The sequence below is a fragment of the Poecilia formosa genome, unplaced genomic scaffold (genome assembly GCF_000485575.1).
Source record: "Poecilia formosa unplaced genomic scaffold, Poecilia_formosa-5.1.2 Scaffold132, whole genome shotgun sequence".
NCBI classification, from domain to species: Eukaryota; Metazoa; Chordata; class Actinopteri; order Cyprinodontiformes; family Poeciliidae; genus Poecilia; species Poecilia formosa.
Genome location: NW_006800071.1, coordinates 719,855 through 735,694, shown reverse-complemented (window position 1 = coordinate 735,694; position 15,840 = coordinate 719,855). Strand labels below are relative to the sequence as shown.

At 41.1% G+C, this 15,840-nt stretch overlaps 1 protein-coding gene across 1 annotated transcript in view; it reads left to right on the top strand.

Moving 5' to 3' along the window:
- The window catches only part of frem3 (Fras1 related extracellular matrix 3), a 31,856-nt gene extending 16,806 nt beyond the window's left edge, over positions 1-15,050 (top strand). The window contains exons 3-24 of the mRNA XM_007561979.2: positions 294-440; positions 1,195-1,425; positions 1,539-1,664; positions 1,754-2,005; positions 5,022-5,171; positions 5,248-5,457; positions 5,802-5,999; positions 6,074-6,238; positions 6,863-7,045; positions 7,123-7,253; positions 8,076-8,234; positions 8,330-8,633; positions 9,321-9,452; positions 9,534-9,865; positions 10,629-10,821; positions 11,504-11,608; positions 11,912-12,039; positions 12,117-12,251; positions 13,296-13,422; positions 13,516-13,703; positions 13,785-13,931; positions 14,171-15,050. Coding sequence (XP_007562041.1) covers positions 294-440; positions 1,195-1,425; positions 1,539-1,664; positions 1,754-2,005; positions 5,022-5,171; positions 5,248-5,457; positions 5,802-5,999; positions 6,074-6,238; positions 6,863-7,045; positions 7,123-7,253; positions 8,076-8,234; positions 8,330-8,633; positions 9,321-9,452; positions 9,534-9,865; positions 10,629-10,821; positions 11,504-11,608; positions 11,912-12,039; positions 12,117-12,251; positions 13,296-13,422; positions 13,516-13,703; positions 13,785-13,931; positions 14,171-14,716 — 4,289 coding nt within the window. The 3' untranslated portion in view covers positions 14,717-15,050. The remainder of the gene's footprint in view (positions 1-293; positions 441-1,194; positions 1,426-1,538; positions 1,665-1,753; positions 2,006-5,021; positions 5,172-5,247; positions 5,458-5,801; positions 6,000-6,073; positions 6,239-6,862; positions 7,046-7,122; positions 7,254-8,075; positions 8,235-8,329; positions 8,634-9,320; positions 9,453-9,533; positions 9,866-10,628; positions 10,822-11,503; positions 11,609-11,911; positions 12,040-12,116; positions 12,252-13,295; positions 13,423-13,515; positions 13,704-13,784; positions 13,932-14,170) is intronic.
- The last annotated feature ends 790 nt before the right edge of the window (positions 15,051-15,840 follow it).

Sequence of the window (15,840 nt, the reverse complement as noted above, 5' to 3'; positions counted from 1 at the left end):
GTCATTTACACTTGCGTCAGTAAAGTTTGGAAAGCAAACTATTAAAATCCTCTAGAAGTGAAAAAAGAGGAAACTTGTGAGACTTCTTAAGCTGGCATTCAGATCGGTTTCAGGAAACCTTGGTATTAACTTATCATGTTCCCACCTGAAATGAAAGTCTCTTTTCTTTCTTTTATCTTTGAGCTCTCTGCGGATTGCAGTTTACACACTTCACTGACTCGTAATGAGAACAAAGTCGATTGTGGCACAGTAGAAAAGGATCTTTGAATGAAGGCCCTTTTCTCCCTCTGCAGGTGGAAACAAACTCAAGCCGCAGCCGTTCCGTCTTAACTGGGCCTGGATCTCTCTGGAGCGGGAATACTACTTAGTGGATGAGGACGCCAAATTCCTGGAGGTGACGCTGAAACGCAGAGGCTTCCTGGGGGAAACCTCTTTTGTCAGTAAGTGTTGACTCTTGCTCTGCTGTTGCAACGTAATGTAAAAAATATTTGGTTTCTTTTTTGTTTGCAGGTAAATATTCAGTTTAATTCACTTTATATAGTGCAAATTTGCATCAGGAACTAATTATTCTTTTAAAAACTCCTTAACTGTGTTTATTCCTTTCAACAAGAACAACCAATCCTGCGCATTTGGAAACACTTGCTCTTTATTTGCCGATGTTACAGGAACGGGGGAGTTGTGAGCCAGATATTTCAGCTCTCCATGATGATTGGTTAATTCTCATCCCATTGGGTAACAAAATTACAAAGTCTGAGCTTCAGGCTGAAATATTGTGACTAAATGAATTATCTAGGCACAGTTTAGTGATATAAATCACACTTATTTAAAGATGTGGCATCCTGAAAAAGCTTATTTCCAATAGGAATGTTTTTCAAGAACAGTATTTAAGTTTGTGGCGCTATAAATTCTGTGTCATGTGGTTACCTACAAAAGAAGTAGTAGTTTTTTTATCACAATTTTTATCAAAATAATATGAGTAGATTGTTTAAGATTACTTTAAATTAAGGGTTGTTGAAAAGGATAAGAAACATCCCAAATAAGGGAAAATGTGAGCAAATCCTGCAAGAATCTGCTGGTTGGAAAAAACCCCATCTTCCTGTGTTCTCTGCCTCAGTTTGGATTGGATTAATTTGTTTTAAATAAATGAATCTGAGTTCCTAACCTCACAGTTCAGTGGGTTTCCCTCTCTTTCAGGTATTGGAACAAAAGATGGCTCCGCTGAGAAGGACAAAGATTTCCGTGGCAAAGCTCAGAAGCAAGTCCAGTTCAACCCAGGCCAGACGACAGCGAGCTGGAGGGTGAAGATCTTCACTGACCAGGAGTTTGAGACCTCAGAGACCTTTGAGATTCAGCTGTCGGACCCGGTCATGGCGGTTCTGGAGTACCCTGATACTGCAACGGTGGAGATTGTAGATCCTGGAGATGGTAGGAATGTCATGTTGGAGATAACTTTTCTCCTCTAAGACTGGTTCATTTTTTTGTTTTTTTAAAATAAAACCACAATTAATTGGTTTTGCTGTGTCATTCTTCCCAAACAGAATCAACAGTTTTCATTCCACAAGCAGAATTCAAGATAGAGGAGGATATTGGGGAGCTACTAGTGCCAGTTAGGCGATCAGGCGATGCCAGCCAGGAACTTATGGTTGTCTGTTTCACTCAGCAAGGTGAGAAAAGCCTGTTTTTAAAAAAAAAAGAAAAACTTCATTTCCTTCTTTTGTCCACCAACAAAAATAAAGTTCCTGTTAATCCACAGGTACCGCCACCGGCACCATACCCACCACTGTCCTCTCCTACTCCGACTACATCACCCTTGCTGAGGACCACACCAGCGTGCTGCGCTTCGACAAGGACGAGAGAGAAAACGTTTGCCGAATCATCATCATCGATGACTCCCTTTACGAGGAAGAGGAGAGCTTTAACGTCAGCCTCAGCATGCCGATGGGCGGCCAGCTGGGCGCCAGTTTCCCATCTGCCAAAGTCACAATTTTAGCAGACAGCGATGATGGTGAGTGGAGAATTGAGTTTTTCAGTTTGTTTAAAATACTAAACTCCTAATTCATTAAACGAGGCAGAAAAAACAGTTTTTTATGTAGATACACAAAATAGCAATTTCTGCTAATTGACAAACATTGCTGTTTTTGACAATTAGCAATTTTGTTGAGGTAACTAGCCTTCAGTCTGCTGCTTTACAGAAAGAGCTTGCATGTAGCTTGAGAATTGTAGTTTTAAAACAGCATTATGTTAAGAGTGATGGGTGGTGCTCCTGCAACTGTACATGTTTTTCTAAATCAGTTCTTCAGTTTCTATGCAATGCAGAATTCCTAATTTGTTATAAAAACTTGTTTAATTGTATTTACATAAAATTGAAAACATTGCTATATTGATAGATAATAAAATCATATCACAAGAATAAAGTCAAAATAATACAACAAAGTCAGAATATTTCAAAAATAAAGTCAGAGGATTGTGACTTTTTCTCGTAATTTTATTACTTTTTTTCTCATAATTTAGTAAGGCTCTAATACTCTTTTGTGGAATTTAGCATTGCAAAATGAAATTCTTGCATTTTTTTCCAAGGCTGGAATCAGACTGTTTAGGCTCAGAGCTGCATGAGGGTCAGATGTGAGTAATCCTGCTCCCTGAAAGCCTTTGACGCTTTATGTGTCGATTCTGGTGTCTGAGAGGACGGCGACTTTAACAAAGATGATGAGACAACAGCATTCTCATTTCCATACATTGGCCTGGCTGCCTGCATCTTTACAAGGTAACGGCAGACAGGTGTTACCTTAAACAGACGATGTTATGCTGCACCCAGATAAAAAGTGACCCCCATGTCATCGTTGGTGTATCCTTTTCTGAACAAAGCCTAGAAGACAGGTGGTGGAGCAACAGGGACCATTGTCCACATGACAGACATGTTTTCCTTCTGTCCCATCTGCTTGTTGGAATTCAAGACCCCTCTGTCTGTTTCTTTTGAGGTTTTCTGACTCTTCAGATTTGCCTTTCCCTCCCACTCACTTCAAGTAATTTACTGCATTACATCAAAGTATAATTAAAGTTACTGTCTAAACAAACCGCATACATTTCCAGACATGTGAAAAACAAGAGAGGACACCTCTGTCTGAACCTCTGTTGTGGCTCCACTTCTTGGTGGGTCCTGAAATAACGCCATAAATCTGCTTCAATGCCTCCATATGTGTGTGAGTGTGTTAAAGCATCTGTCTGCCTGAGTAAACTTCAGGTTTGGGTTCTTGCCAGCATTCAGCCTCCATTGTTACTGTATTTGTCTGAGTCCTCATCCCATTGATCTCCAGGCTCATTTCCAGCTTTGTCGCCTGCCTCTGTGGTGAATACAAGCAGAGTGGAGCTGAAAATGTGCCAGCAGTGCTGCAGCCTCTGCTTGAAATTATATTTATGGTCACACTCCAGAAATGTAGAGCAAATGTAGCAGAAAAATGCATTGCTGCTCTAAGCCCTAGGGTGTTTTCACACCTGATACACTTGGTTCGCCTGAAATACATGTTTCTCAAATAAAGTCTACTGGTGTAGCTAATTGCAGATCATTTTAAGGAGACTTTCATGCAAGTGGTCATTTGTTTTACACATTTTGCACTTTGGACAATAAAAGTTTTGCACACGTCTTTGTCAAGACTGGATGAATCCTGTAGGTTTTTCTTCCACCATGCGCAGTGAGAACGATGGTGAGATGGTAATTATGGAGTGAGCTCTATTGCACCAACATCAAAATGTTGTCGCACAACCTGGCAACCTAAATCTTGTTCATGTTAATTACTTGTAAGTAAGGATAATAATATATATGTTTATTTTTCCTTCTGCAGCCTTAGTGTTTAAAGATTGCAGCTCTAAACCTGCCCATCTTTCAGATAATCTCAAAGAGCTCTCACCGGACACAGGGCGATGAAAAGCTGCTTAATGCAAAAGTGACGAGAGATTAATGGACTTTTTGTTCCAGCACTCTGAATTCTTGGCCTGTTTCTTTTTGCAAAGTGGCCGGTTGCCTCCTGGTCTCCCTGCCCGTGCTTCTTATCAGCCTCTGGATCGGCACGAAGCTGGAACATCCCTCCACGTCAGTCTGCATGCATGTACAAGCGCACGCCTCATTCTTCAGGTGTATCCTCGGCCCTTTGGCCTGGAGTTCAGACAGCGCTGTCTGGATTTATAGGAGCAGGGGGAGGAATGCTGACGGAGGGGAGGATAAGAATGACAGCTCTCTTCCTGTGGCGAAACAGAAATAATGGCTTTTGCTAAACTATAGTTTTGTCAAACGATACAGCAAAACTACTGGAATGTACTTCAGAGAACGTCCCAGTGTCCAGCATTGTTTTTTTTTCCTATTCACTACAAAAACACAAAGTTTTACTAAATATTTAGAGTATTGTTTCTTGTGCAAATATCTTTAGTGCACTTGAAATAAGACAAAACTACCTTTCAGGTAACTTTTCAGCAAGATATAGGAGCTTGTTTTATGTAAATGATTCCCTTATTATTCATTAAAAATGTACTAGTTCCACTGGTAGATTATTTCACTATTAAGTTACTTTTTATGATGAAGTAACAAAACTAAAAAATAAAAATGACAAAAATAGTCATAATATTACAAGAATAAAGTTGTATGAGAATAAAGTTGAAATAATTCGAGAACAAAGTCGTACAACTATTGTGGTAATATTATGACGTTATTACATTTATTCTCATACTACTACAACTTTATTTTGTATTTTGACCTAATAATTGTAATATTATGACTTTTTTGTCAATGTTATGTTATGGCCCTTGTAATCCTTATCAGGACCAGTAATTTTTCATCAATATTAAGGAAATAATTGTTTAATACAATCTTCTATATCTTGCTAAAAAAATATTTGTAAGTTAGTTTGGCTGTATTTCAATTTTGCACCAGAAACTAGACTAAAAATATTTGGTAAGATTGTGTGTTTTTTCAGTGTCTTTTGAGAAGTTTAGTTGTTTTAGTTGAAATCATTTTGTCTGTTCTCTCACAGAGCCTTCGCTGTACTTTGGGGAGCCTGAATATGTTGTGGAGGAGAGTTCAGGCTATGTGGAGGTGAAGGTCTGGAGGACGGGTACTGACCTGTCCAAGACCGCCACGGTTACGGTTCGCTCCAGAAAGAGCGATCCTGTTTCTGCAGAAGGTCAGACATTCGGTTTGACAACATCCGTGACTCCCAGTCACTCTGGTGAACCACCCTCTTCCACTCTGTGTTTTAGCTGGACTCGACTATGTCGGCATTAGTCGCAACCTGGACTTTGCTCCAGGAGTCACCATGCAGACATTTAGGGTGACCATCTTGGATGACCTGGGACAGCCAAAACTGGAGGGGCCCGAGACCTTTGACCTTGTGCTGAGGATGCCCATGAATGCTGTATTAGGAGAGCCGAGCAAGACGACCATCACCATCAACGACACTGTCACTGACTGTGAGTGCAGGAATTACCATTGATCTGAAAAGGTCATAGACTGGAGGAAGAGTTGATTGATTTTATATCACACTGATATTTAATAATATTATTAATAACAATAAGAAGATGTTCGAGCTGAATGTGGTGGATTCAGAGTTTCTGCTTTCTGAATTTTTTTTATGTGTTTACTTTAAAGGTCTTATTTGGCCAAAATAAATAAATATATTTATTGTTGTTATAATGAAAACTAACAGTGTCAAAGTTCTTGCTGATCTGGACCTCTGGACACCGACCCAAACTTTCAGTTACTGTCTTTTCTGAACGTACGATGATTGTCTTGTAACGGAACGATTTTGTTTCAGTGCCAAAGGTTCAGTTTAAGGAGGGGAGGTACCAGGTGGATGAATCTGACGGCGAAGTGAGCGCCATGGTGTACCGCAGCGGAGACATCAGCCTCAGATCCACAGTGCGCTGCTACACCCGGCAGGGATCCGCTCAGGTTATGATGGACTACAGCGAGAGGCCCAACACCGACGCCTCCATCATCACCTTCCTGCCAGGTGGGAAATCATCCACACACCTCACTGTCCCTGTGGTCAACTGTTGTGTTATCCGAATGTTTCTGCTTTGCTAGGTGAGTCGGAGAAGCCGTGTGTGGTTGGCCTGATGGACGACTCAGTCCATGAGGAAGATGAGGAGTTCCGCTTGGTGCTGGGGAGTCCGAAGAGCAAATCCCCGTACGGAGCCTCGATCGGGGAGCAGAAGGACTCGCTGGTCACCATCACAGATGAGAAAGACAGTATGAAATGCATCTAGTTGTTAAAATGATTTTGGTTTGGTAAAACAAATCCATGCTTAGTTATAGAACAGTCAACTTCTTTTATTTAGAAGAGTTTAATAAATTACACAAAAGCTGATTTGGGTGAAGCAAAGTTGGTTTTTCAGTAAAAGTCTCTGGATAAGCGGGATTTTACTTAGCATAAAAGTTTAGTTGTAAAGAAACTAATACTTTGTATTGTAGTTAACATTTTCTATTACAAGAAAGTGATGTTACATAATTAAAAATATGGAGATTAATAAACATATTTTATCATTCTTGAGCTTCTAGAAAAAAAACTTGGTTATTTCTGAGTTTCGAAGTCCAAAATTTTCGATGTTTGAAATTCAGAAATTTACAGGTTTTTTTCTGGAATTTTTTCATAGATTAATGTCAAATTTTCTAAGTTTTTTTCTAGCAAATTTTTGATGTTTTAAACTCAGAAATTTCTACTTTTTTTTGTTTTAGATTTATCTAAAACATTTTTGGTGGAAATTTACTCGTTCGTCGTACTTTCTGTAGATATGAGCTATACTTAAGTTTATTTATTTGTGTGAAAAAATATGCTCTTTCGCAGTTTTTCTGTATGCATCTCCCTGTTTTTAGAGCCCATCATCCGTTTTTCTGAGATCAAATACAGCGTGCGAGAACCTCAGGTCAAAGGTGAGGTGGCCAGAGTGAAGATCCCCATCCTGCGTTTTGGAGACACATCAAAACTGTCCGTGGTGCGGGTCCACACGAAGGACGGCTCTGCCACGTCTGGAGAGGATTACAACCCGCTGTCTGAGGGTAGGAGGCCCCAGTTTGGGTTTCTGTTTTCGGCTCCTTTCAGCCGCCCGGTGCTCACCTCCCGCTCTGTGTTTCAGATGTGGAGTTCAGGGAAGGTGAGAAGGAGCATTTTGTTGAAATCGAGATCCTGTACGACGGTCACAGAGAGATGAGAGAGGCCTTCACGGTTCACATGAAGCCTGACGACAACATGGTGGCTGAAATACAGGTGAGCCAAAGACCGCGTGGCTCACAAAAACAAATAGAAACCAGCAGCGTTCTGCACGGCTGCGCATGAGAACACGCATCCCCTGGTGTCAGCCCGTGTTAAAATAGGCAGGCAGCAGCTGGCAGTGCTGTCAGCACAGCCGAAGCTCAGGCCTTTAAAAAGCTTTTCCCTCTGGAATGAGATGCTGCAGAGCCCAACAGAAGACAAACCTATAAACAGAACTGGGACATTCTACCCATACGCTCTGCAGCAGCCACATGCCATTCAGGTTGGAAATAGGTTATCACTTCCAAAATTGTTTTGCGTTTCATTATATCGTAATTAAAACTGTAAATCCCAAAAGGAGCACAGTGTTCTCTGATTTAAATCTGCATTTATGGAATCTCACCCACTCCCATTTGATCTCTGATTATAATTAGAGTCTGAAAGACGTGTACGAATTAAAATTAGGTGCAGAAATGATCTTAATACCCAATGAAAAACAAAGAGACGTGATGACCTGAGTGAGAGATTTTAAAACTTTCTGACAGAATTACACATATGGAGCACAGATGTATTTAGAACTACCAAAATTAGAGATAAAATTTATATGAAAACATTTGAGATGATTAAAAAAAGTCTGAAGCTCAGAAACTGCAAGTTTTAATAAATCAAAACTTTCAGATTAAATCTCTCCACTTACTGTGAGAGGTGACAGCGGAGAGAAATTAAACTACAAAAGCAACAGAAAGAGCTTTCAGTGAATGAATGAAGGCAAATTTCTTTGTCACCATTATTTGTTGGAGAAGTTACAGTTCCCACATGTTTTCCTCTTTCTGCCAGATGAACAAGGCGATAGTGTACATTGAGGAGATGGACAGCGTCGCAGACGTCACGTTCCCTGCAGTGCCTCATGTGGTGTCTCTCCTCATGTACGACGACACGGCCAGAACCCGAGACCGGCCCAGCCCGCCCAACGGATACCCTGTCGTGTGTGTGACGGTGGGTGCAGTCCTGCTTCCTCTGGTCCATCCACTTATGTCCAGAATGTAACTTATATTACGGTTGACTTTTAATCTCTTTCTCTTTGCTTCCAGGCCTGCAACCCAAAGTACCACGACTTTGATAAAACGGGTTCCATCTGCTCTGCAGAGAACATCAATGACACTTTGACCCAGTACCGCTGGCTGATCAGCGCTCCAACCGGACCAGACGGAGTGACCAGCCCCATGAGGGAGGTGGACACCAACACCTTCTTCACAAACACCAAATCCATCACCTTGGACTCAATCTACTTTCAAGCTGGTTCCAGAGTTCAGTGCGCAGCAAGAGCCTTCAACACCAACGGAGATGCTGGCTTAGAGCTGTCCAGTCCCATCTTTGTTATCAGTACGGAGGAAGGCGAGTATTAGAAGACGAAGCTCTCAGTTCAAATGGATACCTCTGTGAGTTGGGGCTGAAACGATTAATCGGATTACTCGTGATTAATCAATAATTGAAATAATTGATTAACTGGAGTATACAGATTTTAAAAAGTCATTTGCTGAAAGAAGAACATTTTCAGAGTAATTAAGCCAAAACTGTATCAAAAATACATACATTTTCCATTTAAGATGAAATAAAAACAAACATTTGTGAATATGTTTTATCCAAAACTGAAGTGGCATAGTTTTAGCTTCACCTTGTTCAAATTCTGTCAAATAAATCTTCTATTAATCATCTTTTGCTATCCGATTATTAATCAGTTAATGGTTGAATTGTTCCCCGGTTTGGCGTTTTCTTTTTTTATTGCCCGTTCAGGGGTTGGGGTTCGGTTTTTGCACCAATTGTTCAGGTTTCCCTTAAAAATTGCCTTTTTTTTTTTTTTTGGCAATAAAATGTTCATTTTCTCATTTACAAAATAGACCAAATGATTTGCATCTTTAATGTATTTTTAATATTCTATAAAATGTGACAGTTTTTTTGTCTGATTAATCGATTAATCTTCAAAATAATGATAATGGTTGATAATGGTAGAGAAATCAGTAACTTAAATAATTGTTAGTTGCAGCTGTGAGTTAATTCCTTTTTAATTGATTTTAATGCCAGGAATGTGTCAGCCTCGCATCCCGGGAACTGTCGGAGCAGAACCTTTCTCTGCGAAGATCCGCTACACGGGTCCAGATGATCCAGACTTCCCCAACCTTATCAAACTGACCATCAACATGCCGCACATGGATGGTAATTATCTTCATACACAACTATTGATTTTTGGTCATATTGACCAAAATAATGAATGCTGAGCTGCTTTCCCTTCCCCAGGAATGCTCCCGGTCATCTCCACCAGGCCTTTGTCTAACTTTGAGCTCACGCTGAGCCCAGACGGCACACGCGTGGGGAACCACCGCTGCTCCAACCTGCTGGACTTTAATGAGATCCAAACCGGTTACGGCTTCATCACAGACGCAACAAAGAACCCTGAAATCATCGGGGAGACGTCGCCGTACCAGTACAGCACCGCCATGCGCTCAGCCAATTCACTGCGCTTCTACAGGAACCTGAACCTGGAAGCCTGCCTCTGGGAGTTCACCAGCTACTACGACATGTCCGAGCTGCTCAACGACTGCGGCGGTTCCATCGGCACTGACGGACAGGTCAGCTGGTTCTGTTTTATTAAAGGTCCACAGTAATCCTGTGTGGTGTAACTGGTGGTTTAGCCATACGTTGCTTTCTGTGATTCACAGCTCGAATAATTTTCTCAGACTTGCAAAGCTTCCCCTTCTTCCTTCCCATGCAACAATAATCTTCAATTTTGGTTCCACATTTATTATTATGCTTCCTTAAACAGTTTAGAACGGATATATGGGCTATATAAGACATGCTGATTATGTTTTTGCACAAATCATTGTTAGATAATGAGATTTCAGAATGAGCTGTTTTAATGCCTCTGTCACTTTAAGTCCAAAAAAGCTGCAGCTGGTCATGCCCTCTAAATTTTAATGTGCAGGTGCATCCTTTGTTACAAAAAAAGGAATGCTGTTACTGAATTTATGGAATTGAATTAAGTGTTTATTTGCATCTTTTGTGTATTTCTGATCTTGTAACCTGAAGTGGTAAATGAAAAATCTGCAGAATTATTGTGACTAATAGGATTAACATTAACATTAACTCTCACAACAACGTAAAAGATTGAAGGAGTCCTACAGAAAACTACTGGATTACGTTTTTGCTGCTATTAGAGGCTCTACAAGACGTTGAATCCCTTTGGCTTCATTTTTGTGAATAAATAATTACATTTTGTGTGTTTTGTACATTTGAGATTCTACAAAACCAAGTATGATATTGTAAAGAAGCTGTACTTCCTTTTCGATAGGAACTGATTAACTTTCCAGGATGTTCTTTTTTCTTACCATCTAGGTGTTGAACCTGGTCCAGTCCTTCGTCACTTTGCGGGTTCCTCTGTTTGTGTCCTACGTCTTCCACTCCCCTGTCGCTGTCGGAGGCTGGCAGCACTTTGACCTGCAGTCGGAGCTTAAGCTCACCTTTGTTTATGATACGGCCATTCTGTGGCAGGACGGCGTCGGCAGCCCGCCTGAAGCTGAACTACAAGGTACTTCAACTCTTCTCTGCTAGTCCCTGCCAAGGAAACTGTAGCTGGGTTTCCATTGCAAATCTTTCTCGCTATTCTGCAAATGTCATAAAAACACAATTTCACAATTGCAGTGTTGCCGTGAAAGAAGGAATTTAATTAAGATAACACATGAATAATCTTGTTCACACAATATGTCATTAAAAATTGTGGCAACGACGGATATAAACGGTTACATTATATATATATTTCAGCTATCAGAGGAGATGTCATGTAAGAGCAGCTACATATGCGGCGTTTTTGGGAACTCGTAGTTGGCCATTTTTACAGAAGAGTGATGGATTCAACACTTTCAAATGACACACAACTTTTTATGTTGTGATGCTGTGAGAGCTCTGATGGATCCAGCTGCACATTGTCAGAAAAAGCAATTGTCAGATTACCACTTCCTGTTTTCTTCTTTGCTGTTTCTACCTGTAGCAACATCCAGTTGTTGGTCATGAACAAAAACTTTCCATTGCAGTTTTGCCAATTATATCTATTTGATAAGGCCAAAAAACTTTTTATTGTAAAACGTGACGTTTTTTTCATAATTGGCCTGTTTCCATTAAGCAAATTTGTTTTTGTAATTTAATTTCTTTGCTTAATGGAAATGCAGCTAATGTGGTAAAGTTGAGGACATTGTTATCTTCTGTTGCTATAGGAGCCATGTATCCCACCAGCATGCGCATAAATGAGGAGGGACGCCTGGTGGTCAACTTCAAGACCGAGGCTCGCTTCAGGGGACAGTTTGTTATGTCTCATCCAGGTATGAGCTTGGCGCCCTCATGCATACATTCATACCCTAAACTTGTCCCGAAGGATAATTCTGTACAAGCAGGAGCATATTGGGTTACTCTGTGGCCAACATCCTCTCTTCATCTATTTGTGGAGTTCCGCCTCTGGGGTCTTTCTCTTGTGAAACTGCCAAAGGTCATTCAAGCAAATGTTGAAGTGACCCTGCAGCATTTACAGTTGGGAAGCCTGCGGCTCCAAGAATGCCCCTATAAATATTAACAGACTGGCTGTTTAGATTAGGTATAATGCTGCCCGTATTCGTATTTGTCTTCAGGAACCAGTGTGTCATCCTTGGTAATGTGTGCCGACATTCCCGGACTGACCTTTACCCTGGCATTGGTCAGAACTGAACCGACCTACAACCAGCCCATGCAGCAGTGGAGTTTCGTCTCAGATTTTGCAGTGAGTCATTTTTTTCCACCCTTAAAAGGAGAAGCAGCTGAATGCTCCCATCGATTCACTGGGCGTCTGGTTTGTAGGTGCGGGACTACTCTGGGACCTACACAGTGAAGCTGGTTCCCTGCATCGCGTCGCCCAATGGGGAGTTCAGCATCCCTCCTGTCTGTCACCCGAGAGAGGCGCTCACTTTTGACATGGACATTCGCTTCCAGCAGGTACATCAAACCCACTAGTTACCCTGGGCACAGTTCAGCAGAACAGGTTTTTCTTTGAGCAAATGGAAATTGAAATGTGTTGTGCACAGTATCGGCACTGCAGGAGGCTTTGATGCTCAATTCCAGTTCTTTGCTGAAATGTGATCTTTTTTCTTTTTTGGGTGGTTGTTCATACTACTACTTGAATATGACAACAATATGACTTCTGTGTGAATGCTTTCCAACTCCAAAGCCTGCCTTGATAAAACTGGTTTTAAAAAAACACATTAGAACTTGTTTCTAAAAAGTGGAAGATCCTTGATCTAAAAGTTTAAGTCAAGTTATTTAATTAGCACATTTCAGCAACAAGGACATTCAAAGTGTTATACACCATAAAAACTATACAGTAACCAATAACCTGCCACCATAGCAAATTTTGCTGAATGATAAATTGTCCCAGAAGTTATTGTGATAAACGATAATAATTATCAGAATAAATCGGCCATGTTTAAGTACTGTAATGTTAATAGCAAATAATGCAGGAACACATATTCATGTATCAATAAACTTTAAATTCTACCACATATTTAACTGGAAGACATTTTAAATATCCAAAATAAATAAACAAAACAACAAATAAAATGAATTATGAAGTCTCTGTAGACAAAATTGTTCTTAAAGATGCTGGTTAAGAGCAAAGCACCAGGCTTAAGACTTTTGTCATCCAGTTTTTGTTAAAAAAAAAAAAGAGTAAGAAAAGAGAAAAACAATGAGCTCGTTTTAATTTATCATGCAATTAAATGTATTGTTTATTGCGACAGGCCTCGTAACAATTATGGAACAAACACTAAACATCACGTTTTGTCAAATATAATGATCGGTGTTGCAGTTATTCTTAATCAAAAGCGACTCCTAACAGCTGGGTTGTTTAAATGAACTCAGTGTTTCAGCTGTTTTGCAGTTTTCTTGAAGTTTGTTCTAGATTAATGGTGCATAAAATGACTTGGTGACCTTGATTTACCTCCAGAGTAATGGCCTGTTGGATGTGTAATCCTTCTCTTGTAGGTGAGCGACCCAGTGGCGGCTGAATTTAGTCTAAACACTCAGATGTTCCTGCTGTCTAAGAAAGAGCTCTGGTTGTCTGACGGCTCCATGGGGTTTGGAGAAGGAACTGATGCTGCTTTTTCAGAAGGTTGAACACCACTGCCATCTAGTGGAGCCACAGAATACTACAACCTTTATGACTTTCGGACTCTCTCACACTTCTGCTGTCCTTTTGTTTCAGGCTCCACGATTTACGGCCGTGTTATGGTAGACCCCGTCCAGAACCTGGGCGACTCCTTCTCCTGCAGCATTGAGAAGGTCTTCCTCTGCACGGGGGCAGACGGATACGTCCCAAAGTACAACCCTACCAACAGGGAGTATGGCTGCCTGGCAGACGCTCCCTCTCTGCTGTACAGATTCAAGATCTTGGTAGGATGCAACAAAGTTTGAGGTAATTTAGAAGATTTGTTGCTGTTACTTGTTGTAATTTTAATGCATGTTGTTGTTCAGGACAAAGCCCAGCCGGAGACTCAAGCTTCAGCATTTGGGGACGTTGCTTTTAAGGCCAAACTGGCCCAAGATGCACCTGGAGCTCAAACATTGGTCACACAACCAGGGTCAGACGGTTTCATGCTGTCTTCTTCACCACTTTTTCAGGTCAGTGTCTCTCAGACCGATGATGTCCAGCAACAGGAAGTGGGGAAAAAATTGGGGGGTTTTCTGAAAACTTGAAGGTGATGCATCTCTCAGGTCTTTGTTCAGTTTTCCTCCTGCTTTATCAAAACGCACCTCAAAAATACAATTTCTTATCAAGTACTTTTGGTCAACTTTCTAGTGGAAATATTTTAGTACACTTGAAATAATAAGAATAGAAACATTTCTGCTTTGTTTTCCAGGTGGCTGCTGGTCGGGAATGGTTCATCCACACCATCTACACCCTCCGCTCCAGAGAGAATGCGAACCGTCACATTGGCAAACGCAGCGTGGAGTACCTTCAACACAGCGTCTCTTCGGTCGCGGGCGGTCGCCAACGCAGGGCCGCCCCGGCGCCCTCCGGTCCTGCTCTGGTCCAGGACATCGGCGTCAAAAACAACCGGGGCACCAACATCCAGCACATCGCTCTGGACCGATCCGACCGCATGGTGGTGAGCCAGCGGCAACCCTGGTCGCCCAGCGGTGACCGCCTCCTGGAGCGCCCCCTGCTGGAGAGCTCGGGCAGAGAGCCGGCTGACACCTCCTTCCTGCCCATGCTGGTGGGGTTCGCAGGTCTGATCTTGCTCATCTGCCTCATCGCCATCGTTGTCATTCTGCTGCTGAGGCGCAAGAGGAAGGAAAAGGAAAAGGAAGCTCAGTTCCCTCCTTATGCCACTTCCTCCTCATCTGCCTACTCAGGCTACAGGCCTGCAGGCCTGTGGAGCAGTTCAGACAGCTCTGAGGTCTAAATGCGGGCTCCGATTCTCTTCCTCTTCAGTCTCCTCTTGAAAAGACTGCAACAGTCTTCCTCCACTGTGCCTTTGATTGTAGCACTGGATAAAGCCGAGTGCAACGTGTGGACAGCGAAGGCTGTCGGCGCTCAGGGCCCCCATGCAGACAGCGTCCCAGCTTTGAGGCTCATTTTAACATTAGTGTCCTGTAGGTTGTGCCTTGATGAAGCCTTTTCAGAATTATGGAAATATGTGGATTCTACCCTAAAATACTGGCCTTGTTTATCTAATGTCCTTCTGTAACATACTACAGTATATCCTGTTTGCAGATGCATGCAGTGCACTGCAAAAACACAAAATCTTACCAAATAGTTTTGGTCTAGTCTCTGGTTCAAATGTCTTAGTATTTCCTGAAATATGCAGGAGCTTGTTTTAAGTGAATAATTCTCTAATGTTGATTTAAAAAGTACTAGTTCCACTGGCAGATGAATTCACTTATAACATGGGAAAACATATCATAAGTGAAACAGTTTGTCAGTGGAATTAGTAATTTCTAAATCAATATTAAAGAATTATTTACTCAAAACAAACTCTTATTTTGCTAAAAAGTTGCATGCGGGTTACTTTTGTCTTATTTCAAGAGTAAGATATTTTAACTAGAAATTAGACCAAAAATATTTGGTAAGATTTTGTGTTTTTTCAGCCTAGATGAAACAAATTCACGACTAAATGGAAACTTTCATCACAAAAGCCCAATTTTTCTATGCATAACTTTTATTTTATTTTTTATTGTTGTAATTCATTATTGAGTTTTGTGACAAGCAGACTAAGAAAGACTGAATGGACAAAGCAGGTTTGAATGAATGTGATAAAATGTTACGTCAGCTGATTAATAGCACTACATTGTTAAAGGGATTGTAAATGCACCATAAAACACCTTTGTTCAGATTGAGCTGTGTAAATATTAAAGGAGGGTTCAATTTAAATTTTCAGTTTTGTTGATCACTTCAAGAAGTAAATATTTTCATAAGGAAGATATTAAAGAAGCAAAATGTCACAGAACAAATTCAAAGCTTTGGATAAACTACATTTTTACAGCCAAATGTGATGTCATTTTTTCCTTTGTCTTATTTAAAGAGGGA